Source organism: Oikopleura dioica, chromosome XSR (assembly GCF_907165135.1).
Source record: "Oikopleura dioica chromosome XSR, OKI2018_I68_1.0, whole genome shotgun sequence".
NCBI lineage: Eukaryota > Metazoa > Chordata > Appendicularia > Copelata > Oikopleuridae > Oikopleura > Oikopleura dioica.
Window position 1 is genome coordinate 9815677 of NC_137294.1, and position 22726 is coordinate 9838402.

At 41.5% G+C, this 22726-nt stretch overlaps 6 protein-coding genes and 2 long non-coding RNA genes across 11 annotated transcripts; 7 read left to right on the forward strand and 1 right to left on the reverse strand.

Annotated features, from left to right (window-relative positions):
• Positions 1-202: 202 nt before the first annotated feature.
• Positions 203-1886, forward strand: LOC145709232 (uncharacterized). Its single transcript, XM_081786910.1, has 4 exons — positions 203-619; positions 673-830; positions 871-967; positions 1056-1886. Exons 1-4 carry the CDS (start codon positions 506-508, stop codon positions 1884-1886), a joined length of 1200 nt encoding a protein of 399 aa, XP_081643036.1. The 5' UTR covers positions 203-505.
• Positions 1887-2836: 950 nt separating this feature from the next.
• On the forward strand, positions 2837-5012 carry LOC145708454 (vinexin-like). Of its 2 annotated transcripts, none has more exons than XM_081786126.1 (8): positions 2837-3004; positions 3166-3365; positions 3410-3493; positions 3569-3738; positions 3832-3992; positions 4058-4186; positions 4236-4545; positions 4606-5012. In XM_081786126.1, the coding sequence occupies exons 1-8, from the start codon at positions 2984-2986 to the stop codon at positions 4887-4889; spliced, it is 1359 nt and encodes a 452-aa protein (XP_081642252.1). In that variant the 5' UTR covers positions 2837-2983; the 3' UTR covers positions 4890-5012. The 2 variants fall into 2 exon arrangements, with proteins under 2 accessions (XP_081642252.1, XP_081642251.1); XM_081786125.1 differs by having other exon boundaries at positions 3569-3734; positions 3828-3992; positions 4606-5010.
• A 75-nt stretch (positions 5013-5087) lies between these two features.
• On the forward strand, positions 5088-5526 carry LOC145710346 (uncharacterized). Its single transcript, XR_014135035.1, has 3 exons — positions 5088-5188; positions 5316-5366; positions 5412-5526. It is a non-coding gene; the product is annotated as an uncharacterized LOC145710346 (long non-coding RNA).
• Positions 5527-11580: 6054 nt separating this feature from the next.
• Positions 11581-13233, forward strand: LOC145709886 (uncharacterized). Its single transcript, XR_014134954.1, has 3 exons — positions 11581-11719; positions 12991-13127; positions 13179-13233. It is a non-coding gene; the product is annotated as an uncharacterized LOC145709886 (long non-coding RNA).
• Positions 13234-13438: 205 nt separating this feature from the next.
• On the forward strand, positions 13439-14833 carry LOC145709233 (uncharacterized). The gene is made up of 5 exons (XM_081786911.1): positions 13439-13628; positions 13865-13924; positions 14293-14377; positions 14426-14608; positions 14658-14833. Exons 1-5 carry the CDS (start codon positions 13581-13583, stop codon positions 14831-14833), a joined length of 552 nt encoding a protein of 183 aa, XP_081643037.1. The 5' UTR covers positions 13439-13580.
• Positions 14834-14875: 42 nt separating this feature from the next.
• On the forward strand, positions 14876-16598 carry LOC145707917 (uncharacterized). 3 transcript variants are annotated; one of them, XR_014134783.1, is made up of 5 exons: positions 14876-15037; positions 15220-15645; positions 15740-16033; positions 16257-16345; positions 16386-16598. XR_014134783.1 is itself a non-coding variant. In XM_081785506.1 (4 exons), exons 2-4 carry the CDS (start codon positions 15503-15505, stop codon positions 16460-16462), a joined length of 309 nt encoding a protein of 102 aa, XP_081641632.1. In that variant the 5' UTR covers positions 14876-15037; positions 15220-15502; the 3' UTR covers positions 16463-16598. The 3 variants fall into 3 exon arrangements, 1 of the variants encoding a protein (XP_081641632.1); XR_014134782.1 differs by having other exon boundaries at positions 15740-16345; XM_081785506.1 differs by lacking the exon at positions 15740-16033.
• A 3429-nt stretch (positions 16599-20027) lies between these two features.
• LOC145707784 (uncharacterized) lies at positions 20028-21120 on the forward strand. Its single transcript, XM_081785361.1, has 3 exons — positions 20028-20230; positions 20426-20479; positions 20556-21120. Exons 1-3 carry the CDS (start codon positions 20219-20221, stop codon positions 21051-21053), a joined length of 564 nt encoding a protein of 187 aa, XP_081641487.1. The 5' UTR covers positions 20028-20218; the 3' UTR covers positions 21054-21120.
• A 143-nt stretch (positions 21121-21263) lies between these two features.
• LOC145709234 (uncharacterized) lies at positions 21264-22563 on the reverse strand. The gene is made up of 4 exons (XM_081786912.1): positions 22199-22563; positions 21827-22156; positions 21522-21779; positions 21264-21482 (listed from the first exon to the last, which is right to left on the reverse strand). The coding sequence occupies exons 1-4, from the start codon at positions 22217-22219 to the stop codon at positions 21264-21266; spliced, it is 828 nt and encodes a 275-aa protein (XP_081643038.1). The 5' UTR covers positions 22220-22563.
• Positions 22564-22726: the final 163 nt, after the last annotated feature.

Sequence of the window (22726 nt, forward strand, 5' to 3'; positions counted from 1 at the left end):
AGACTTCGATCGCTTTGATTAAATGATTTGATGTTCAAGATCGGAAATTAATTTTGGCAAAGTTAGAGCGATTTAAAACAACGCGAGAGTCGACAGTCAACTTGAAGTGTTCCAATTAAAGTGGTTTCCTTTTTCTGTTGGCGAGAGAGGGTGACTGCTTCTTATTCAGAATATAAGCAAAGAGCAGGAATGATCAAAAAGTGAATGTGTTTTTAGCTTTATTTGGCTCTAGTGGTCTTTCTTGTGAGTAATTAGGCTTTTCAGCTGCTCAGTTGTTATCACTTCAGTGCAGCAGCGAGCTCCCTAATCCGTCCTGTAACTGCAAATCATCGCCCCTCTCATCTCTCTGATCTCCCAGATGCCAAGCCAGAGCATTTTAACATAGTTTTCAAGAGAAGAGCGGCACAACTAGAGGAGGACGAAATGAAAAAATAGAAAAATAAGCGATTGAGAGAGTGAAGACAAGAGAGAGAGTTCAAGTGGGAGCAGAAGAAACGGCGAGTAGATGTCCATTCCGGATAGACAAGCATTTCGGATTGGGAGCCCGATGAGGAGTCCCTCGCCGATACGCCATACGAATCGAAGCCCTGCTCCTTTCTCTGGAAATAAAATCACCTCGGTTCGTAGAATATAGAAATGTATACACGCTGAACTATGTTGAGAGGTATTTAGATAACAGTAAACAGCATATCTCGCCCTGGAACCCCAAGTGAGCGCGCGGACTCCCGCATCGAAGTAATAACACCTGACGTCCATTACTACGATCCGTCAAGCCGCTATACTCCCGACCTGCCGAACAGAAACCTTGTCCAAGCACCAACAAACTACAGGTTCAAGTGGCAATTAGAATGATCACTATTATAGCTTCAGAGATTTTGTACAAACAACACCGCCAGCTGGTAGACGAGCAGAAAATCCCCCTGACGGGGACGTCAAAGTCACGAAAATTATCCGCAAAGCCCCACCTGTAAGTCTATCAAATTCCTCAATTCAAATATTTTCGTCGCTAGATAATTGAATTTGTTCCCACAGCGCAAATAACAAATCTCTCATAGAGCCCTGGATCACACAGGAAGATCTCGACAGGCAGCCAGTCCGGACGACCGAGAAGAGTTCCTCCCAAGGAAAAGCAGCCCGTGCTTATTGCTTCAATAGCTAATTTCGATAATCAAGAACCGCGCAAATACTCCTCTGTGAAACCGCCAAGAATTAGTTCCGGTGCACAAACTGATTTCTCCGATGCAGGCAGCGATATTGTCCAACCTGGTGCCGAAATATCCATTTCAATTCAAGCTGGCTTGGACTTTGCAGGCAGCCAAATATCAAGAAGAAAAGGCAGCGAAGGAAAGTGTCAAGTAGATCTGATCAATTCTCCGTCGCCAACTCCGCAGCCACGCACGCCTTCCAATGTGTCTACGCGGGACTTTGTTCTTTCTCCGCCGCCAACTCCTCCTCCCCTAAAAAGAAAAACGTCAGATCTTGCGGACGAGATCATCAGCAAAAATGCAGATATGCTATCTTCCTTCCCACCTCCACCGTCAGACAATAACGCACCGAATCCACACGAGCTTCAGATTGGAAACGAGCTGGAAGGCCTGCCACCTGCTCAGGAACCTTCTTCTGGTAGTCCGAAAGTGCCACCGAAACCGCGTCTAGATAGAAGAACTTCTTTAAAATTGAAGCAAAGAGCGCATATCAGCTCACAAGAACTTCACAGATCAAAAGCAGGAGTTTTTGACCTGGAGAAGCCGGAAACGCCAATTTTCTCTGATGCCGAGAATTCTCACATTTCCGGAGCAATTATTTCCGATGGAAAGACTACTGCCGCGGAGGACACTGAGATTGAATCTGTCAGGGAAGGGATAAAACCACAAAAATACAGCTAGTTTAATATAGATTTCATAATAAGTAATGCTTGTTTCTGTTGTTTACTTGTCCCATGATAGAGTTCTTGACGATGATATGGATAGCCTTGCCGCTGTTTCAGTTTACCAGGAGTCTGATACTGAGAACCAGGAGCGGATTGTAAATAACTCTTTTCATTTTGATTGACTCAACGTTTTTAATGAAAAATCTTTGCACATTATTGAAGCACTACTGAGCTATTTTTGGCAAGATTGCCCTCGTTTCATGAGTTTTTATTGAGCATCGGACGGGATAATAGTGGCGACCTTTTGAGAAACAATTCACAGCTTAGGTATAGCTTGTTGGAATGAGATAACTAGTCGGTAAACTCTGCTGAAAATAAGCGCAAGGGCAATTTCAAGCGATCTGTTGTTGCTAGAGGGCGCTTCTTCGGCCAAATTTTTTTCAGATTTCAAATTTCGACTTATTATTCATCACCTAAGACCACAGATCAAGAGAATCAGGCGAATACAAAAGAGTTATATGTGCTGCTCTTCACAGTATTTTACGAGCTGTAAGTTTATTTTATGATCCCCTTCATCCCAGGGCCGACTAAAAAGTAGCGAAATGCAAATAAGAGGTGGTAGATCTAATTGTCTTTGAACTCAAATATTACTTAATTTGGGGCGATGTCAGAAATCAGAAACATGTGTCTTCAGAGTCTGGTATTGTTGGCAGGGTTCCAGTGTTTGAAAATTTTGTTAGCTCAGGCTCGTTATCCAAATTTACTCTTTCATGTTTTCTGTAAATTCCAAATTCAGAATTCTAAATCCGTAATGAGACACCGCACCTGCTGACTCCGATACAGATTGGCAACAGTTCCTTGAGCACCCCAGGAGAACATCAGGAAGAAAGCACTCTAGCGAATCTTGACTGCGGAAATTTATCGACCAAATTTCTGAAAGAGGAAAAATCACGAAACACTAGACCAGGGGGAGTCAAGGAAGAGTATCTCAAAGAAGAGCGTCTTTACAGAGTCCTACACGAAAAACACTACGATGGAATAGGGCCCACGGTCGATGAGATTCCACTTGCACTAAAGAGCACTGTAGATAAACCAAAAGACTGGTACAAATCTATGTTCAAGGCGATGCACAAGGTAAATAGACATTAATAGTAAATATTTGAAGGGAAGATCTGTTCCCACTGCCTCCTCTCTAAGTAGGTACCCAGATTTCGCGCCTCTGGATCAGTTATTTAGAATCTTTATTTTTGACAAGTAATGCAGAATATAATACATAAATTAAAACTACTATTCAGGCAGGACGAAGTGGAAATATTGCCGAAACTGGCACCGACATTTCTGACTATTTAGACGAAGAAAAGTTCAAGCAAAATGTGAAAATCCGTTCAAACCCTGGTAGTATTTCTAAGTGGTCGCCGGGTGATGCTTATGTGGCAGAAAATGACCCTAAACCGACGTATTCGGAACTCATTTATCCAACAACCCATCTAGCAAGGTGCCGTTACATTACAAATACAGCTTATATGTTCTGCAATTTAGGGACAAAAAACCGAGTCTAAGAGGAGAATCAGCAAGGGATACTATCTCCGAGATCGCGTCAAAGCCATGGGCCGATTACCTCAGGTAAGAGACTTTTTGATTGATGGTGATGATTCGGGAAATTAGTCGCGAAATAAATATTAACGAATGAATTATTAGCGATGTGGAGTCTCTGCCTGTTCCGAAGAAATTGACCGACGATTTGCCGGCGAAGCAGATAAACGTCTGTAATCCTGCGCCAGTAGCCCCAATCAAGCCACTGAACATCCTCGAGGGAAGCATCATCACTTCAAAAAGGAACTATGTGACTCCCGCGCAGAAAGCTGTAGGCCAGTGGTCAAAGAGTCAAAATTATTATAAGCATTTTGCGCGTTGTTTTAAAGTCTCACAACGCGCCTGCTCAATGAGGACCACCTAGTCAGGTGCTTACATGCAAACGACCTCAAGACAATTAGTTCCTGAAACCGTGCACGACGCAGACCTATATATTTCAGGCGCAAAGAGTGCTCGGCAAACTGCGAAAGCAACTTTTGATTTCAAAGGTCGCTCGGAGCGAGAACTCACTGTCGCCAAAAACGAAATTGTAAGACTCGCCCTATAGTTTTCAATTCCAAGCAGACAGAATTGGCGATCGAATGATTATTTAAGGTTCTCATAATAAACGATGTAGACGACAAATGGTACGAATGTGAGCTTCGTGGGCGCACTGGCTTGGTTCCCAAAAACTACTTACAATTTACTAATCAATTTCATGTTATTCAGTATGGTGAAGCGAGGGTAAACAAGTTTCGTCAAAAGATAGAAAGTAACGTTTGATTTTCTCTAGGGCAAGCACAATTTCAAAAAGAAGAACAAGAACCAACTGTCATTCGAACGAGACGAAGAAATTCAACTGATCCGCGCAATCGATCAGAACTGGTACGAAGCTAGAATCGGCTCAAACAAGGGATACGTGCCTAAAAACCACCTCGTCATCGTAAAAGAACCGATTACGAATCAGGATGACAAGATCGGAAAAGACCTTATTTCACCGGCGAATTCACGTTCAAGTAGCAGGACGAGCAGCAGACCCGCGTCACGAGCAATTTCAGAGTCTGAAACGCGCTCTTCGCCGACGAAATCGCTCGCTTCTCAAGGTAATGCGGGAAATCTTCGGACATACGTTCCACGAAATGGTTTTCTGAATATTTAAGTAGCCATCTATGACCTTACCTCTGCCGCTGACGACCTCGCCAATCTATCCGCCTCTGTCACAAACGATTTGGGGGATGAAAGCACACGGCCAGAGTGGATTCCAAAGGACTCTGAGCGATTCCAAGCAGTTTACGATTTCACGCCGCAACACGACGACGAGTTAAAGCTGACGAGCGGAGACTTCGTTTATGTTTTCGAGAAATGCGCCGACGGATGGTTCATCGGCGCGCACGGCTCCACCGGAAACATCGGCACCTTTCCCGGCAACTACACGGCCAAAGCTTAGCTCTATCGCAAAACTTCTTATGCAAATATATAATATCTCTTCTGCGAGAATTATACATGCGTTGATTGATCTACGACCCATTCGATTAATTCATATCTGCGAAAATAAGAATAAAGTTTCAACTTATAAAATGCGACGCGTGTCCTAATTCTTATTACCAATAAATCACATCAGATCATACTTTTCATGACAATGCCTGAATAATTAAAGTATCCGTATGCGCGAGTGAATAAAGTGAGAGCGCAACTCTTTTTCGTTTCATAAAGAGGATGAATCTTCTCGTTTTTGTTCTTTCCGGGGTAAGTGGAGAGCTCATTAGATAATAAGATTGGACCGCGCGGTTGAAATCGCATTTCTTATTTTTACGAAAAGACCAAATAGGGTCAATATGATCACAATACTGGCAACGTGTTACTTTCTATTCAGGTACTCGCCTTTCCCAACTTCTTCTCTTCCTATCAGCCTGTTCCCGCGCAGGTATAAAAAACCGCTTGATCTGATTACCGGTAGAACTTTTTCTAGGCTCCATCTGGCGAAAATCATGAATCTGAAAGTGCAGCTCCCCTTACAAATGAAATGGAAGAGGCGATCTTGACGCGACTTAAAAATATTCTAGCGCAGTGAAAATTCATATCTGTTGCTTAAAGAAAAACCAGTCCAGAACAATAAAAATCAAAAATAAAAGTAAATTTACTTGTTTTTTTTGGAATAGTTCATCTTGAGCGCTAAGCTTTTACTGGAATTGGATCTAATCCCTCGGGTTACCTTAATTTGAAACTACAAAGCCATGCATTCATATTAAAAAGCCACATTTGATAGATAAAAAAAGAGAATTTGCCAAATGGAAATAATATTGCCAAAAGGTATTCTGACTGGGACTATTTTGGAAAGGGGCATTATGTTGTATCGATAGCCAAATTTTCTCGATGATATAACTTGTTCAGATAACTTTTTGCATGTATTAAATGGCCCTCAAAAGGGTCTTCTATTTATTGCTATCTCGATATACTTCTGGATCGAGGGTGATCAAGTAAGACGAAATTGTAAAAATTACTCAGCAAAATCGTGGTTCAGATCAGGGGTGGATATTTTGATATCAAATCATTATTTCAAAACTGTCGAATCATTTATTTCATCGTTTCAAAAATTGAAATTTCAATTGAAATTGCAGGAAAAAGCCGATGCAATGGATGAAACCTATTGAAAATGAAAAAAAAGCGTTTTCAAAAGATAAAGATTCGTGCGGAGTTTTGAAATGAATTTGAAACTGCAATAATTGACATTTCAATCAGTTTTTCTTATTTGGCGACTTGAAAGGAATTTGAAAAATGAAATTGAAAAAATGAATCGTTGCAAATTTGAAGAAGGCGCAAAAGGAAAAACTCAGCGCGCCTGCCATCCCTTTTTGACTCCAGCATTTCCCAAAATCCCGTATTTTTAAAGTCCTAAATTTCTGAAAATCCCGTATTTCTGAAATCGCAAATTGTGGATTCTGCCGAATCGAGTGTTTGAAAAATGGCCAAAACTCTCGTGAGTGAGTGAGCGCGAGCAGAGGCCCCCAGATTTTTAACATGAGTGAGCGAGCGCGAGTAGACCCTTTTGATTTTTTTCGTGAGCGAGCGAGCGCGAGCGCAGATACCGGAATTTTTCTGTGAGTGAGCGAGCATGAGCGCTCGCTCGCTCGCTCGCGCTCACTCGCAGCTTTTCAAAAACGTTTTGATTTAGTTCTTTGAATGACTTTTAAATATAATAAATTAATATTGAGTACTCTAACGGGAGTAAAAGATAAAATCCAGGGTGGATTAACTGTGAGCAAGCGCGAGTGAGCGCAAGCAGGGAACTTTGAATTTTATGGTGAGTGAGCGAGCGCGAGCATAGGCTTCTCGAAATCACATGAGTGAGTGAGAAGGAGCGCTCGCTCACTCGCTCGCGCTCGCTCGTGGCTCGCGCTCACCATTTTTCAGACACTGCTGCAGATTCAGGAATATGGGAAACGCGGGATTTTTTTTCTTTTGAGTTAGTTGAGCTCAGCTCAATGATTTTAACACAATTTTAGTTCTTAAAACACAGTAAAAACAGCTCAGCTCAGCTCTAATTAGGGTCCTCTCAGTTCAGGTCAGCTAAACTACCTTAAAAAAAGTCTGCTGAGCTCAGCTCAGCTCAGTCACCTCCGAAATAGGCCAGCTCAGCTTAGAGAAATTTTTACTCAGGTCAGCTTAGCTCAGCTCAGTAATAATAAAGCAAACTCTGGAGGGCCTTATCTTTTTAAATAGCAGTTGCTGAGCTTAGATAGCGGAATTGAGAGGAAAGTTTAGCTAAGCGTAGTAGAGCTGGCGAAAATTTCGGCTTGAAGTCAACATCTTTGCCAAAATGGCCTATATAAAGGCTTGAATAACTCAAAATTTTTTTAGAATTGTGTATCAAAAATCTTTGGGGCCCTGAAAATTTCAGTGTTAAATCATCACGAGTGAGCGCTCTCATGAAAAAATTTTATAGCTTCTGCTCGCTCACTCACGTTAAAATCGGTGAACCTTCGCTCGCGCTGGCTCACTGACAAAATAATTTCAGGGGGGCTCTGCTCGCGCTCAGAGTTGCAAATTTTGTGAGCTAGCTGAGCTGAGCTATCTGAGCTAGCTGAGCTACAGCCAGCTAAGGCCAGGGACGTGATTTACACCAGAGTTGCAAATTTGGCTTTATTTTCGTAGAGCTGAGCTGCCCTGTGTGAGAAATTCTCTGAGCTGAGCTGACCTATTACGGAGCTGACTGAGCTGAGCTGACCTGAGCTGGCCATTTTCAGAGGTCATTGAGCTGAGCTGAGCTGAGCAGACCTTTTTTTAAGGCAGTTGAGCTGAGCTGAGCAGACCCTAATTTGAGCTTAGCTGAGTGAGCTGGGTTGAGCTGTTTTATTACTGTTTTTAGTAGTAAAATTGTGTAAAAATCATTGAGCTGAGCTGAGCTGAGCTGAATAATACTTGTCTGAGCTGAGCTGAGTTGAGCAGAACAGATCATGTTCGAGAATAATTGAGCTGAGCTGAGCTGAGTGATTATTGTCTGAGCTGAGCTGAGCTGAGCAGATAAATTCATTTTCGAAAATCAGTGAGCTGAGCTGATCTGAGCGACTGCTCAGCTCACTCAGCCAGCTCAGCTCACTCAGCTCACCAAATTTGGAACTCTGATTTAGACTGACTGAGGATTTATTTTACACAGATAAGGGCCTTTTTTCACACAGAAAGAGCCTTAATTTTAATATCAGTAGCTGAGCTTAGATAGCGGAGCTGGTCAGAATTTCCTTCACTGAAGCTGAGCCAAAAGTGTTTTTCCCGTAGCGGAGCCGTCAGCTCCGCTATCTCCGCTACGCAAATTTGCAACTCTGGCACCACATGTCCCAGTGTGTAGCCCAGGCTATGACGGTAATTTTGAGCGCAAGAATTCCTTGTCCCGGGGGTCTAGGAGGTGGTACAAAGTTCGGGAAGCCGACCAAAAATTGGTACCTTTGAAGAAAATTTTCCTATTTTCTATTATTTATGAGTCCAACTTCACTTTTTATACCTCTTCAACACATTGTGTCCTCTAGTGTCCTCCAAGGCTCAGCAATTTGAAATTGATTTGAAAAATGAAAAAAGATTGAAAAAATCGAGTGGTCTCCGTTTGCCCAAGTCGCCGTTTGCCCAAGTCGCCGTCTGCCCAAGTCGCCGTTTGCCCAACTTGGGCAGACGGAGATCTTAGGCAAACGGCGATGTGAATTTTTTTTAATTGATTGATCATAAAATGATAGAAGTAAGGCGACAATTTCATTATCATCACTTAGTCTGCTGGTTGCGCTCTGATTTGCAGAAACTTTCAGGTAAAAACAAAGGTTGTCCTGTTATGTCTTTTGAACGATTATTAACCCTGGATTCTTGACAAGACCACCACAATTTTCTAGTATTGTTTTTCAATAGTTGTATCCGATTTTCGAATAAATTCTTGAGCATAAACACATAAATAAGAGACGAAATGAAAAAACAGTATCGTGGACTCTACGGAAGCTTTCCGAATTATGACATCGTTTACATTGATAACGAAGAGCCTTCGTAATGGATGGTATAATTATGAAAATCGCTAAATTCTCAATAAAAGTCCTAATAAACTATTCCCGGAAGAGTAAATCATTCATTATACTTGAAGTATATTCGGTCGGTCATTAGGTCGGTCATTAGGTACCATAATATAATAGGTATATTCGGTCCATAAATAGTTTCCTCACACTGCAGCCGCGGAGCGGACATTAGTTTTTTGATGAGCCAGAAATTATGCTTGACTTTGGTACCGGGTACCAATTTGGTTCCGGCGCCGTCCGTCTCCCGGAGGTTTCGGGACGAGTTTCATCAGTTTTTCCCTTTTTCTCACTTCTCACAATGACTGTTTTCCCTCAGTTTCAATCAGAAACAATTCCAAAAATAGAACGGACCGAAAATGAATCACAAGAAACAGATCAATTCAACCAAGTTGGGGATTAGCGCTTGTGAGGACTCAGCGCATCCATCGTTTCCTCAATGTGTAGGCCTCGGACGTAAAACTAGCGATTTAACTTTACCACTTAAAATCTATCCTATCCTGCAAATTTTGATTTCATAATTAATTTCTTTAAATTGAATAATTATTATATTTTCAATTTGATCGCCGTCTGCCCAAGTCGCCGTCTGCCCAAGATCGCCGTTTGCCCAACTTGGGCAAACGGAGACCACTCGAAAAAATCTGTCCAAATTTGAAACCCTTTCGCAAAATGCAAAATGAAACAGTTGAAAATTTCAAAAAAGGTTCCGCGCCATTATCATTTGAAATGAATTTGCAATTGCGAAAATGAATTGAAAAAAGGCTTATCTTTTGAAATTTCAAATCAAAAACGGTTGAAATAATGATTTGATATCAAAATATCCACCCCTGGTTCAGATACAAAAAGCATTGGTGAATGAAGGATTCAAACTTCATGGATGACGCGAATGTCTACAGAACTGACCTTTTGATCATAGTTTACATCATGCGAAGTAAATCATAATTACTGCATAAAACATGTTCAAATGTAGAGCGGTCGGTCTCAAACATGCCTTGCCGAACTTGTTATTCGCTGCAGGGGAGACTAACACGTTAGCCATCAACTGCAATTTACTGTTTGTCCTTCTTGAGAAACAAAATATACGACTTCAAGAAGCGTATCAGATGCTCGATAGCTGTAAGATGCGATATTCACGCATAGCTGCGGTAGGCTTAATCCGTGGGAACTATGCAGTGATAGTAAAATTACGTGAGGCCGAGTCTTGGAGACCTTGGTATATTCGAAATACTTGGCAGGCATTTTTAATCGCATTACTGCTTTAGAGTCGCGTTCTAGAGGGAGAAAACGATGAATTACCTTCGACTTGAATCGGGAATACTGCCAGGTAAACTTGGGCATTTGTAGGATCAGTTTGATCCAGGGCTGTCGATGTGGGCCAACACTTAATGGACCTAATTAGGAGAGCGTGAAATTCTAACCACTCTAATAGCAGCCACTATGAACACCGAAATTAGCCAGTGGTCGCCCGTTTTAATCAAAACAAAAACCATAATCAGCGTGCTCTCGCTAATTTCCCAGAAATCCGTTTGCTCTTCCAGTAAGCAAAAGAAGAAAAAAATCGGCGTAAATCAAACGGAAAGAAAAGTCGTTAGATTCTGCGGCGGAGAGCATGAATTTGTGGCTGCCACTATGCGCCAGGGATCGGAACACGTCACCTCCCACTGTGGTAGAAAATACACCTCACAGAATTTCTTCAATAGCCGCGGATTTGAGCTAAATGTTTAATTCAATTAGTCAATTAGTAGACCAGTGAAAATTCGCTGGCTACGCAATCGATTTCTCTCCTTCTCTCTCTTTTCTCTGCGTAAATTAACCGCATTCTATTTCTTCCCAATAAATATTGCTTCCTCGAAATCTTGTCACATCTAATCCAGAAGACATGAGTCCGGGATTTTTAGTTTAGAAGATTGATCGTACCGATTTTACCGAGTTGTAAGAGCGCTCGGATCCGTCACAATTCAAGCGACTTTCTCGATGGCCGACTAATTTTCAATTTCCGACATAAATTATCCATTTTCTTCGGACATCGGCGCCGCTTGTCCATTTTTCAAACACCTGATTGATGATCAGCAAATTATTATTTAGCGAAAACGCCCAAAGTATGCTCAGGAGATAACAGAGTCAAGAATAAGTTCCCTAACCCTAAATTTATGCGGCGATATAAACCCTCATCACTGATGACTCATCAGCCCTAGCCCTAACCATTCGTTCTTTAAGAATGGTTAATAACAAAAAATTTTTCTAACTCATATTTGAAGATGTATGCTTATTTATAGGGTGGCCATAGAGAAGACAGCTTCGCAAGTCTTTATTTTCATAGCTTATGAAATTTGCTAGAAAGGAGTGGTTCCTAAGGGGCCCAAACCCAAACAGAAGACAGAGCGCGTGAAGTCGACATTAGCTCCTGGAAATAGAATTAGGTCCATGTGGAGATTTATTTTTTCAAGGGCGAGACTTGTATTTGTTAAAAATTTGGCTTATCGGTAGAATTATCAGTTTCTGCGCTGCGCGACCTCATGAGCGCCCCCGCGCTCCCGATCGCTCAAACTCGGAGAAAAGGAAAACCTTCGCTAGAATTCCGCCATTTCTAAGGTAGACAAATCCGCCCTTACAATCTTTTTGCCCGTCGAAAACAAGAAATACCAGAGTCGAGAAAAGATAAAGCTGACTTTGGACGATTTCGGCCGAGAAAATAGAAAGGACGACGCTCAATTTGGATCGAGGCGCTCTTTGAGTAAGTTTCTTCTTCCGGTGTTAGGTCTGACGATCAGATGCCGAAAAATGCCTAACCCAAATTAGAAAAGCGTTTTTTTTACAGCACACAAAGGGGAACAGCCGGACAATATGCTCGCTCACTCATCAACTAATTAAATTAACTCGCTTTTTGGACGATAATCTACTATAATGCCTTATTGTGGATCAGATTAAGCAAAACAGAGATTCCCAGAAGAAGACTGGATATTACTGGAGTATTGCCTGTAGTTAGAGAAAAAAGGTCTAAAGGAGCAGCCAGTAAATCACAAGTTTTTATCAAGTGTGAGAGAGTCCCCTGCTGAGGAGAAAAAGGTGATTGCTATAAATTTTTATATCAAAGAGGGCAATAGGTTGCGCGGGCGATACTAATTCAATTCTGATTTATAGAAATAGGGCTACTACAGCTTGGGCCGGGCGATGGCATCGGTTCAATTCTAATCCAATATTTTTTAATTAAACTAGCGCTTCTTTTGCGAAAACACATTTTCGATCTGTTCCATTTTCAATCGCCATGAAATTAAACTGAAGAAGAATTGAGAGAAATTGAGCCAAGTCGAGGTAATCAGCAACACCGTAGTTTTTGTTTTTATTTGGAGTGATCATCAGAGCGATGGGCGTCTGCTGCTTATTTTATGAAAGAGTGGTATCTTCTGGCATTGTGCCCTCGGGCGCGTGTGTGTCCAAAATCACCCTTGTTTCGACAAGCTCTTCAAAAAAGAGAGCTGTTTGATCTTTTCTGAAGACTTTCATTGTGCTCAGGGTCAAGGTTAACCCATCTTCGGAAGGAGAGCTCGCTCACGTGCCCTTTCCGCGGAAAGAAAAGAGACAAAGCGAGAGTTTCAGAAGGGTAAATAGAAACAAGCCACGGTTTATGACAAATAATGCCAAGAATATAAAATTCAACGCTCATAAAAAGTTAAACTGGGGAGACGTAATAGATCACGTGAAGCCTCTCTTTGAAATAATCAAAAGTAGGCGATCCAAGAGGATCTCTCGAGATGTGTTTTTTATGAAGATATTTTCAAACGAGAATTTTTCGAGCGAAAAAGAGTTATTAACTTCAAAATCGATACTTTCTTGAATTCGCGTAATAGACACAGGTGTGAAATTGTGTACATTTGTTGCTAATCACTGTTAAATTGTGGCGAACACGTTGTTGTGCGACCACCGTGAATGAAAGACGCGGCCGCTGTATGACCGTTTTACACGGAAGCTTTTCTAATCGAGGGTTGGTCTGATCTTTTCTTTCAGAAATGGAAACTTCCACAATGACGACTTGGTTGCCCACGGAATGGGCACAGCTTGGAAACCGATTTCCTCATTTCACTTTCAAATTTCAAATTCTCCAGAATCCCTCCTTCGAGCCTTTCCTGCCTGCTTACAAAGAAGTAACTAAACTCAAACGAAGCGAGAGAGCTATTTTTTATCGTCAATTTTAGTCGCTGCTTTTTTATGCTGTTTTCCCGCTCAGCCTGATGCTCCTGCTACTTTTAGGAACCGGCTTTGAGAAACCCTCTAAGGCGATAGTCTCAAGTTGTAAATGACCTGTTGGTTTCTTATCAGCTCGAGTATTTTCGATTGACCTAAAGAGAGCGTCGGGATCATGAAACCACCTGTTGCATCAAGCACATTCATGCCTTTAGAAAGCAACCAACTTTATCGCTCATTTTGTACCTCTTTTCAAAGCTGGATAAGTTTATCTTCTTTACTATTGTTGCCGTGATTGGACGAAAACCGTCGTCTCGAGCAATAAATGCAACCCATCACTCTTCGTGAGCAATGTGATTCTGGTGCTGATCACGACGTGCATTCTCGTAGGTGCCTACAGCTGCTTTGGTGCGATGAGAAACGACTATCGCAACATTGTGAACTCTTCCAGGGAGCTAAAGGTACACAACTATTCAAAATATTTAAAATTTATCTCGCGCCTTCCAGTCCAAAAGTCAGTTTCTAAAAGGACTACTTAAATTACGCGCAGTCTTAAATCTGCTTTTCTGAAATAACGAGGCTTATAAATCCAAAAAACACGGCGAAGCTGGTTCGAAAGAAAAATAAAGAGCGCTTTCTCAAACAAATGGGATTGATATGCTCGCGTCTTGAGCGAAGTTTTCAAGTTGTATTTTAGAAACTGGTCGATGAAGTTAACGCGGAGCACATGTTCAAAGAGCAGACGAAAGCCATAACGGTAAGAATAGACGGAAACTTAAATGATCAGTTGATAATTTGGAGCTGGAAAAAAGTTGGGCAGCGGAACGTGTTGCCGCCAGCCGCAAACTTTCGGCCATCAAATTCAACCGTTGACATGTTCCATCATCTTTCGTGGTTGCACTAGGAAAGTGCATGAAATCGCGCCAGTTTTTAATATCCATTTCAACGTCTCATCTCCGCCTTTGCATAATTTGATAAAAAAAAAACACGTTTTTGAAAATTTATTCATTTCCGAAGCTAGAAAGTTGCCTCTTTCTTACTTCAGTGATTGATGGCACGAATTTTCAAGGCGTCACCGAATTCCAGCAAATAAATTACATGCGTAGTTGTGAACATAAAATTCAGAAAGTGCTGCTCAATGCTGAGAAAGGTCTCTCGGGCGAATTCCAAGAGCGACTTTACAACTTTCGCGTCGCATACCCTTATGTTGGTAAGTAACTCGTGTTCAGAACTGATAAATGCAAAATTTACTGTTCAGAGTGGCTTCCTCTGCGAATCGGAAACTCGACAATGAACGAAGAGTACGAGCCTGTGATGGAGCGCGCCCAGGAGATCGAAAACTATCGCCTCATAGCTAGTGGCATCGTCTTCGGCTACCTTTTGTTGCTCGTCGTTATCTGCGTGGCTTCTACCTGCGTCAAGAACTCAACGCTCTTTGTTGGTAAATAGACTCTAACGCTTCAGCACTGATATAATCTAAATCTTCAAAGGGAGCATTATTTTGGGATTCCTGGGCCTGCTGATTCTCCACTTCTCCCTCGGCATTCAACTCACCGCTTCCGTGGCGCTATCCGATCTTTGTATGAACCCAGGAACGTTCACTAGAATCGTCTTTACTTGTATCAGTCCTGTTTGGCTCAATTCCGCGCAGCTGATATTCTTTTAGCGCTAATTAATATCGGCCGCTGTCAAATTGGCCTAAGCATGGAACAAGAATTAGTGAACGTGCTAAGCTTATTTTGTGGAAAAGACACTTCTCGACGAAGGCTGGCTCAATCGCAACGAGATTGACGTGGTGCTGCGTTGCGACCAGGATTCCGAAAAAGTCCAACGCTTTGAGCAATTGCTCCGCGAGCTGGAGAAGCGCGACGTAAGTCTACTTCTTCCGGGAGATGCGTACACGCGATTCCGTGTCCAAATCAAATGCACCTGATTAATTCAGCTTAGTGAACGCAATTTGTACCCTTGAACTGCGATAACAAGCTGGCTATATTTTGTGTTGAATTTCGTTCAACTGAGGAACATGACATCTTTTAAAATCACTCTATCTAGCGGGAGTTGGAAGAAATAACGCAAGGAATCAATCTCAAATATACAAAACCCGCGAAGAAAGTTCTCCAAGCACAACAACTGCACAACAAGCTCAAAAACAACGTCGAAGGTGTCCACGACTTGCTTAGCTGCAAACGAACACACAAAGAATACAAGGAAAAGGCGCAAAAAGGCAGACTAAGAAATAAAGAAAAATTGATCGTTATTCATGATATCTGAAATAATGAGCGTTTTGGGACCTTGAGAGCAGAATATTATTGATCTTTCGTGTGGAAACTACTTGATGTATTGGTGGATAATGACAGGAATAACTACTGTCTGTTTGATCCTCGTTGGTGCACTGCTATTTGTCTTGCCAGAAGTGATGTCGACTGTTTCCGTCAATCATCACGAATCGCTGCGGGATGAAATAAAAGCTCAATATTCGTAAGTGAACAACTAAAGGATCATGATGATTGACCTTATTTTTTGAAGAAGTCTTTTCTAACTTCTCAATCATTGTGAAATAAATATAATTCAGGAAAGAGAACACCCTAAGTTCGTTAAAAACGGGCGTCAGCGGATCTCGCCAGAGCTCTCTTCGTCATCAGCGGCGGCTTGCGCGGCCCCATTCTCTCGTGACGCTTTCTTTTTCATCTGCCGAAGCAGATCTCTCGGTAACCCCTAACGAAGGAAAATTTGGAACCCCAAATTTAGGCGAAGTCAAGAGCGTCTCATCGCCGAAATCAGACTCGAGCTATGAGTCTGGTTTTTGCGAGCTCGACCCAGTTGAATCTTCTTATACCACCGACTGGTCAAGTGACCATTAAAGAAGGTGTCCCACTACTCTTAGCCGGTGTTTAATTTTGGTGCCCCTTTTTATCAAATGATACTTGATATTTTACGGTGATAATGACACGTTCTTTTTGCTGATGAAAAAGTTAAACATTCCCTTTCAAGTCGGTATTCGAAACAAAATACTCAAAGTGAAAAGAATGAATCTGACGCCAAAAAAGACGTGGAGGTGTTCTGGGTGAATCTATATTTTAATTTTTAAGACCTCTGGAAAGATCCTATGGAACGATGCAATCTGCTCCGCTCCCAAAACATGATACGCTCAAGCGCGAAAAGAATACCTTCGTCACATGTACCTTTAAACACTCATTCTCAAGGCTAAACATATTTAGTTGATGGAGAAAGCCGGTCTTACCTAAACGATGTGCGTTATCCGTCTCACGCAACACTCCTTTCCAACTATCACTAACCGACAAGAACTTGGACCGGAAACTCACGAAAAATGTGAGCTTTCTTGTTTATGTTTACCTGAAAATCACACTGCCATTCATTTGTACTTTTTCTGACCCTTCTCCATATTCCACCGAATTTCTTCAAACCATGCAAATAAAATACGAGTTTCGTAAAGTACTAAATTCACTTTTGATTTATTCGTCATTGTAAAGTTTAAACTCAGATGATCCTCGTTAATTTCGCCGCAAAGAAAAAAAAAACACGGCTAGAGAACAACAAAAAATGGACTGGGACTATAGGTTTGTTAGAGGCACTTTAAGTGAGATTAACTAAAAATTTAAGCTTCGATAAGCGTTTAGAAAAAGATGATACGGAGTATAGAGAAATTCTTCAAAGACTAGAACGTCTTGCAGGAGAACTGAAAGAAGAGCGACTATCAAAGTGTTTTGAAAAAGGAAGAGATCTTGAACTAAATTTTACTTGAATGTTAAATGTTTTGAGTTGCAGGTGAATTAATATCTCTTGCCGAGCCTTTGAAATCAAGGAAGAGGCCCGATTAGAAGATAACACTCCGATCGAGCTAAAAGCGAAGATATCGCCAGAGATACTCAAAATCACCGAAATCAATATTGAAAATGTTATCGAGAAGCAGAATAAAAAACGAGAGGTTTGATATCATTAGATAGCTTGAGTTTGTTATTTTAGTTCAAGGAAAAACGGCGAAAGAAGCCACGAAGTAAAACAGAAGAGTGCTTCTTTTCTTATGAGTAAAATCAATTTAGTTGAAGTTTTGATACGGGAAATCGAAAATCTAAAATAATATTTCGAAAAAATAAATAAAACTACGACAAAGTATGCATACCATACGCATCACCTCTGCGTCTGAAGTAGTGAGTGCGATTTCCGAAATTCACAGCTGCGTTCCGCACGACTATCTTCTGACACTTTCGCTTCAAAAACGCCGAGTTTACCGATCAACAAGCGCTCCCCTTTTATGAGCATTTATAGCTGGCTTGTCCGATTTGTTTAGTAAATTTTAAGAGTTTGCTCTCAAGGCGTTCTGCTCTGTGAAGGCGCATATTGAAGCATATTGAAGTCTTCTTTCCAAACAAGCTAAACGAGAAACAATGTCAACTCGAGTATTAGTCAGTCTTTAATTGAGCGATCGTCTTTTCATCCCACCGGGTGAAGGAGTACTCAAGTACCGCCTCAAAGCGATATGAATGCTTCCGGAAAATCTTGCCAAAACAACGATCTTGTTGAGATCCCCAGCAATCGTTCTTTGAAAGCCTAAAAAAATACTTTTCTATCTTCTTCGCCTTTCGATCATTCCAACATTTTTGTTCACAATGGTCAATAGTCTGTTTGTGTCAAATCACTGAAGTCTAAAATTTGAGATTCGGAAATTGCTGACGACGTTTGTTTAACCTAGGTTTGTTGTTCTTTCGATGGGTTAAGCCCACAATATTTGAATTTTGGAGTTTTTGATTTAAGCAATTTGAGGTTTATTGTTTCAACCTGGAGTGTGCATGGCCCAATTCAGCTCATAAATTACCCCATGCATCGAATCGACCCGAATTTTGGCAGTTTCAGGCTGTTCTTCTTGCGCAGGCGTGACCGCGTAATTCACTTGTCTCACGTGATGAGCCATAATTATACGTAGCGACCTATTTGACCCATGGGAAAACGCATAGCGGATATGATCAGTAGATTTCACGCAAAAAGTGTCACAGTAATAGTTCTCATGAAATTCGCGCGAACGTCTCCTTCTCTCCTCTATTTCGCGATCGGAAGCGCACTTCCTGAAAGCGATCCTATATTTACACTTGTTTGTAGTTTTGTTTTGTGGAGTTAGTACCCGGCGCTATCAACTTCCGAGGCGCTTATCCCTCACTCGCATCAGTACACAAAAAAGGTTTCGGACAGTAATTGTTGTTAGCTTTTCGCAAAATACTTCCAAATGTCTCAAGAGCCTCGACCGAGTGGCACTTGAGAAGCAAGATTCCGAAGTTAGACTATTTCCGCTCACTCGACAAGTTCTCCAATTTTTTAAGAAGAACGGAATTTTCTTTGAAGGCTTCAAATTTGGAAGTTTCGAACAATATGATTTCAATCATAAACTCAGCTCAAATTAGAAAAGCAAACAATTTTGCATTGTCTGGCTCGGCTGGAGTTCAAATGCATTTGTGTCTGTATCCCACTGAGGAGCTAAAAATAATTTCCTCCAGCCAATAACGCTTGACATCTACAGCTGGCATTGTATGGCCACCCGCTGGGACACAAAAGAATAAGGAGAGGATTAGCTGCTCACCAAAGTTCTAAAATTGTAGGGAATTTACACGGGTTCCAGCGGTGCCTGAAATTTTCCAAATTTTAGGAGTTAGATAAGCCGATCTTGTGGAAACTTAGATTTAGGCCATCGACCAGTTGTTATCAGAGAGATGTAATCCGCGCTGATGAGCAGTGATGCGGGGAAATTTTAAAATTTAAATCTTTACAAAAAAATGAGTTTTTGATAAAAAAATATATTTTTCATTAAAATTTCTTATATATATAAAGTCTTCTCGAATATTTTCTGCTAACTACTTAAGAAAACATCATTTTCGAAAATGGCCATGAAAGTAGATAACTTGAGTGGCGTTCTCTTTTTGGTCCATGTGGAGAGCATTCTTCTGCAGAAAATTGAAATTGATTTATCACGTGATCGAGATACGATCAAAGGGAACTTTCAATGGGAAGGTGCATCTTGTTAATTGAACGCGCGGCCTTCTGACTTTGATCGCGCCTGCTGAGCTGCCCTCCAACAATGTCTACCAAAGAGAAAGCACAGCATGCTTAATGGCTTCTCTGACGGATTGGGTTGAGTGGCTTCCCCGGCTGGACTCTGCTTTTATCTTTCCGGTGGAAGTAGGCTACGGCAAATGCTCCTCTCATAAACGATTAATATGAGCAAGATCTTTCGCTGTTTATGCATCGCTTCGACAGCTTCAAAATTTGAATCAAGACTCGGGAAAAACAGGTTTGTTTGGCTGAATGTAGAGGACAAACCAAATCAGCGAAATTAGCGGTCACCGGCATGCTATGCACTCCAGTAGTCGCACTGCGGTAAGCAGACCAATATAATCCGCTCAAAAAGATCTGTTGCCGTTGAGCTTAGCAACTAGCTGGGAGCCAGAATAAACCGACACACCTCTGACCTCGTAAATCTACTATAATCCTCCGATTTGCAAAAAATTTGAATTTCTCTCGCTCCCAGCGTCAATAAGTCTTCACACCAAGATGTTTTGTCGGAAATGTTCACGTTAATTTTCTATGAAATGAAAAGGTCTGTCAAATGATGAAAAATAACACGAAATGGAACAACAAAATCAAACAAAAAAAAAACTTTAAAGCGAGTCTTAATTATTTACGTTCGTCTAGTTTTCGTTCTGCAGACATTCTATTCTAGGGTACACGCTTTTTGAGACATTTCAATAGACTAAGTCTATCTTCCTTCACGCTATCGTCAATTACTATTCTCCGGAAGGTGATGAAGATCTGAAAAATTCGCGGCGGGGCACCAGCCACGACCATCTGATCAGGTGGTGGGGTTCGCTCGCGTGCGCCATCAGCTGGCCATGCGCTCTCTGCCAATAAAACCATCCATGCCTAACAATTCGGCAGACAATACTTTTCCAGCATTACAAAAGTTACAAGCAACCTCGAATTTTTACAAGGAAAAAGCAAAAATAAGAGATTTGATAAAACAAGGAAGACTCTTTCAACGTCGAAAATGAACACAGAGGTAGGTTGAGTAATTAAAGCTGTCACTCTTAATCGAAACGCGGATTTATAAGCAGCAGTGGTTTAATAATGTGCTTCGATATATATTATATCATGATGATCGATATGTTGCACCTATGAGATTACTTTAACTGCACCCTTTTCACATTTGCGATTCAAAAAGTGAAAACAAAATTGGTTAACATTTTTATCTTAGGCACACCTCCGACACATCATGCTGACCCACGAGCTCAAGAGAAACAAGTCACAGGTAAATATACATTTGCATTCAACCATGATTATCAAATTTGACTTTATCCTCAACAATTTTTAACAAAGTAATTCAGGTTAAATGCGCACTGGGTTTGCTACTCTTCGCCGGCTTCCTCGCTATCGTCATTGGATGCTCGGTGCTCTTTTTAACTCTTCGTTCTGACAGCACTAGCAGCTCCCTTGGTCTTCGTTCCGTAGGCATCCTTTTCTTGGCTGCAGGTTTTTTTGGACTCCTCACCGGCTCCATGGTCCGTTTTTCTGCTAACAAGACTACGCCAGCCGTCCCTACAAGAATATCCCGCTCGAGTGCAAATAGAAACCACCGAATTCCTGCAAGTCGTTCTTTTCACCGTGAAGACTCCATCTACGTAGAAATCAACGGAGCCGTCTCCCTTCTTCCGAACCGCTTCCCAATGTACCCACAAGAGTTCTTCGACATCGCTCGACGAGTGAAAGACGAACAAACGAGTTTCGTGGCGAAACTTCCATCTTACGACACTGTGCTCCGCGATTCGAGTGGATCAAAGTTCGAGATCATCCCCTGTGAGGCGCCCCCACCATATGAACCATGAATACTTATCCAGATTATTTATTTCACTGCCGTCGACCCTATGTGAATATATGTCTTATACATGTTGATATCTTCGTTGTTTTTGTCAAGAATTAAACTCGATTCGCCGAAATCTATCTCTCACAGCTGGCAGCAAAAGACTTTAATAGGAGTATATTTGTAGTTTGATTTCTGTTTCATTTAAGAAACAACGAGGAATGGCAATGAACAGTTATAAAGTGCAGTTTTCTCGATTACATCTTTGCCCTTTGCAGCAACAAAACGCAGCGCCTGAAGGCGACTCTAGAGACCAGCTACCCATAGCTTCTGGACACTGAGATTTCTCCCTCGTTAGACATTTTGAACGGATTATAAACTCTTCTTTGTTGCGAGTCGATACCCTCTTCTTAGTTACACAAACTTCGAACTCAGAGCAGATCGTTTCGTTGAGCTGTAAATATGACTATTTTGCTTTCGAATTTTCGCTTACTTGATCGTCTGTACACGATGTTCTAACCACTGGCTCCATTCTTGCTTTTATCCTGGTAGCATCGAAGAAGCAGCCCTCTCCATAGTCGATTTCGAACTCCAGGGCTTGGTAAGATTGTTCTTCCAGAAACCGCTGTCGCTCTAGTCCGCTGTTTGCTGCATCGAAAAGCATACCAACTGCTTCCTCAATTGGCTCTGGTTTTGGAATGGAGACAAAGAATTTGTTATTCAATCCGTCTACTGTCGCTGATCCATAGGCCTAATAGTGAAAATTCAAAATTCATTCGATTTCTCAATCGATTTTACCATTCTTGCGAGATTTTGGGCACCGCTCGTGACATCATTCGGATACGAGACAAGAGACAGGTTTTTGATCATGCATGGAAAATGAAGCCCCAACTGTAAGTTTGGACTATCTTGCTTCGAAATCTGTCTTCTCCTTCTCTCTTGCCTCCTTGAACCAAACAGATGATCATGAGACTCTTTCCAATCATTTCCGATGAGCTGCTCGTAGAGATCAATTGCTTGCGAGTCGACATATAAGAGTCCCTTTTGCGGACGAACTGCATCGTTTTGCATCGTTTCGCTATTTCTAGCGATCGAGCCACTTTTATGCTTGAAATCCGTCACGATCTCCTGTATTTTTTCAAGTCAGCTTTATTTTCTTTTCTTACTTACGGATATTTGGCGGCGGTTCATATGTGGGATCGACGATACTTGTGGGAACTTCTGCGAAGGAAAGGACTCATCCCAAACGATATCAATGTCGGACTTTTTGAACTCGCATTTCTTACTAAAAAGAACCTCGAAGGCAATGAAATTCTTTGTTCCTGTGCTTTTGCTGAGAGAAGAGTGAAAAATTACAGTCTAACGAAAAGGAATTCAGACAGTTCTCGGACCAATTCAGTCCGAATATTCTAATTTGTTATACAAATTTTTCACTCTAATTTTGAGTAACGGAGTAAGATTTTCCGCCGGAACCAGTTTCATCAGTATTGACACAGAAAGCGTTTTTGTACGTGAAAAGCGGAGGCTTACAAGGAAGCTTTACTGTCAATGCCCACCAGTTTCCAGGACGCTTTTTCGCTAACAGGGTTATAATTACTCGATCAATAATAGTTTTCAATTATCATTAGAAATTTATAACCCGTCGGTAAACGAATACGCCATTTCAAGAGCTGAGTAACCGGTTAGATATTGCAATAG

Bases quoted from the DNA above. Each gene is read 5' to 3' on its own strand.
- LOC145709232 (XM_081786910.1), top strand. From the start codon at position 506: ATGTCCATTCCGGATAGACAAGCATTTCGGATTGGGAGCCCGATGAGG. The intron at 831-870 runs GTTCAAGTGGCA...TTATAGCTTCAG, and splicing joins CAAGCACCAACAAACTACAG to AGATTTTGTACAAACAACAC. The intron at 968-1,055 runs GTAAGTCTATCA...AATCTCTCATAG, and splicing joins TTATCCGCAAAGCCCCACCT to AGCCCTGGATCACACAGGAA.
- LOC145708454 (XM_081786126.1), top strand. From the start codon at position 2,984: ATGTTCAAGGCGATGCACAAG. The intron at 3,993-4,057 runs GTAAGACTCGCC...TGATTATTTAAG, and splicing joins CTGTCGCCAAAAACGAAATT to GTTCTCATAATAAACGATGT. The intron at 4,187-4,235 runs GTAAACAAGTTT...GATTTTCTCTAG, and splicing joins TTCAGTATGGTGAAGCGAGG to GGCAAGCACAATTTCAAAAA.
- LOC145707784 (XM_081785361.1), top strand. The intron at 20,480-20,555 runs GTAAATATACAT...AAAGTAATTCAG, and splicing joins TCAAGAGAAACAAGTCACAG to GTTAAATGCGCACTGGGTTT.
- LOC145709234 (XM_081786912.1), bottom strand. From the start codon at position 22,219: ATGAACCGCCGCCAAATATCC. The intron at 21,780-21,826 runs GTAAAATCGATT...TTTCACTATTAG, and splicing joins CCCAAAATCTCGCAAGAATG to GCCTATGGATCAGCGACAGT. The intron at 21,483-21,521 runs GTAAGCGAAAAT...TCATATTTACAG, and splicing joins CATCGTGTACAGACGATCAA to CTCAACGAAACGATCTGCTC.
- LOC145709233 (XM_081786911.1), top strand. From the start codon at position 13,581: ATGAGAAACGACTATCGCAACATTGTGAACTCTTCCAGGGAGCTAAAG. The intron at 13,629-13,864 runs GTACACAACTAT...GTTGTATTTTAG, and splicing joins ACTCTTCCAGGGAGCTAAAG to AAACTGGTCGATGAAGTTAA. The intron at 13,925-14,292 runs GTAAGAATAGAC...CATAAAATTCAG, and splicing joins AGCAGACGAAAGCCATAACG to AAAGTGCTGCTCAATGCTGA.
- LOC145707917 (XM_081785506.1), top strand. From the start codon at position 15,503: ATGTATTGGTGGATAATGACAGGAATAACTACTGTCTGTTTGATCCTC. The intron at 15,646-16,256 runs GTAAGTGAACAA...TTAATTTTTAAG, and splicing joins GAAATAAAAGCTCAATATTC to ACCTCTGGAAAGATCCTATG. The intron at 16,346-16,385 runs GTACCTTTAAAC...AAACATATTTAG, and splicing joins AAAGAATACCTTCGTCACAT to TTGATGGAGAAAGCCGGTCT.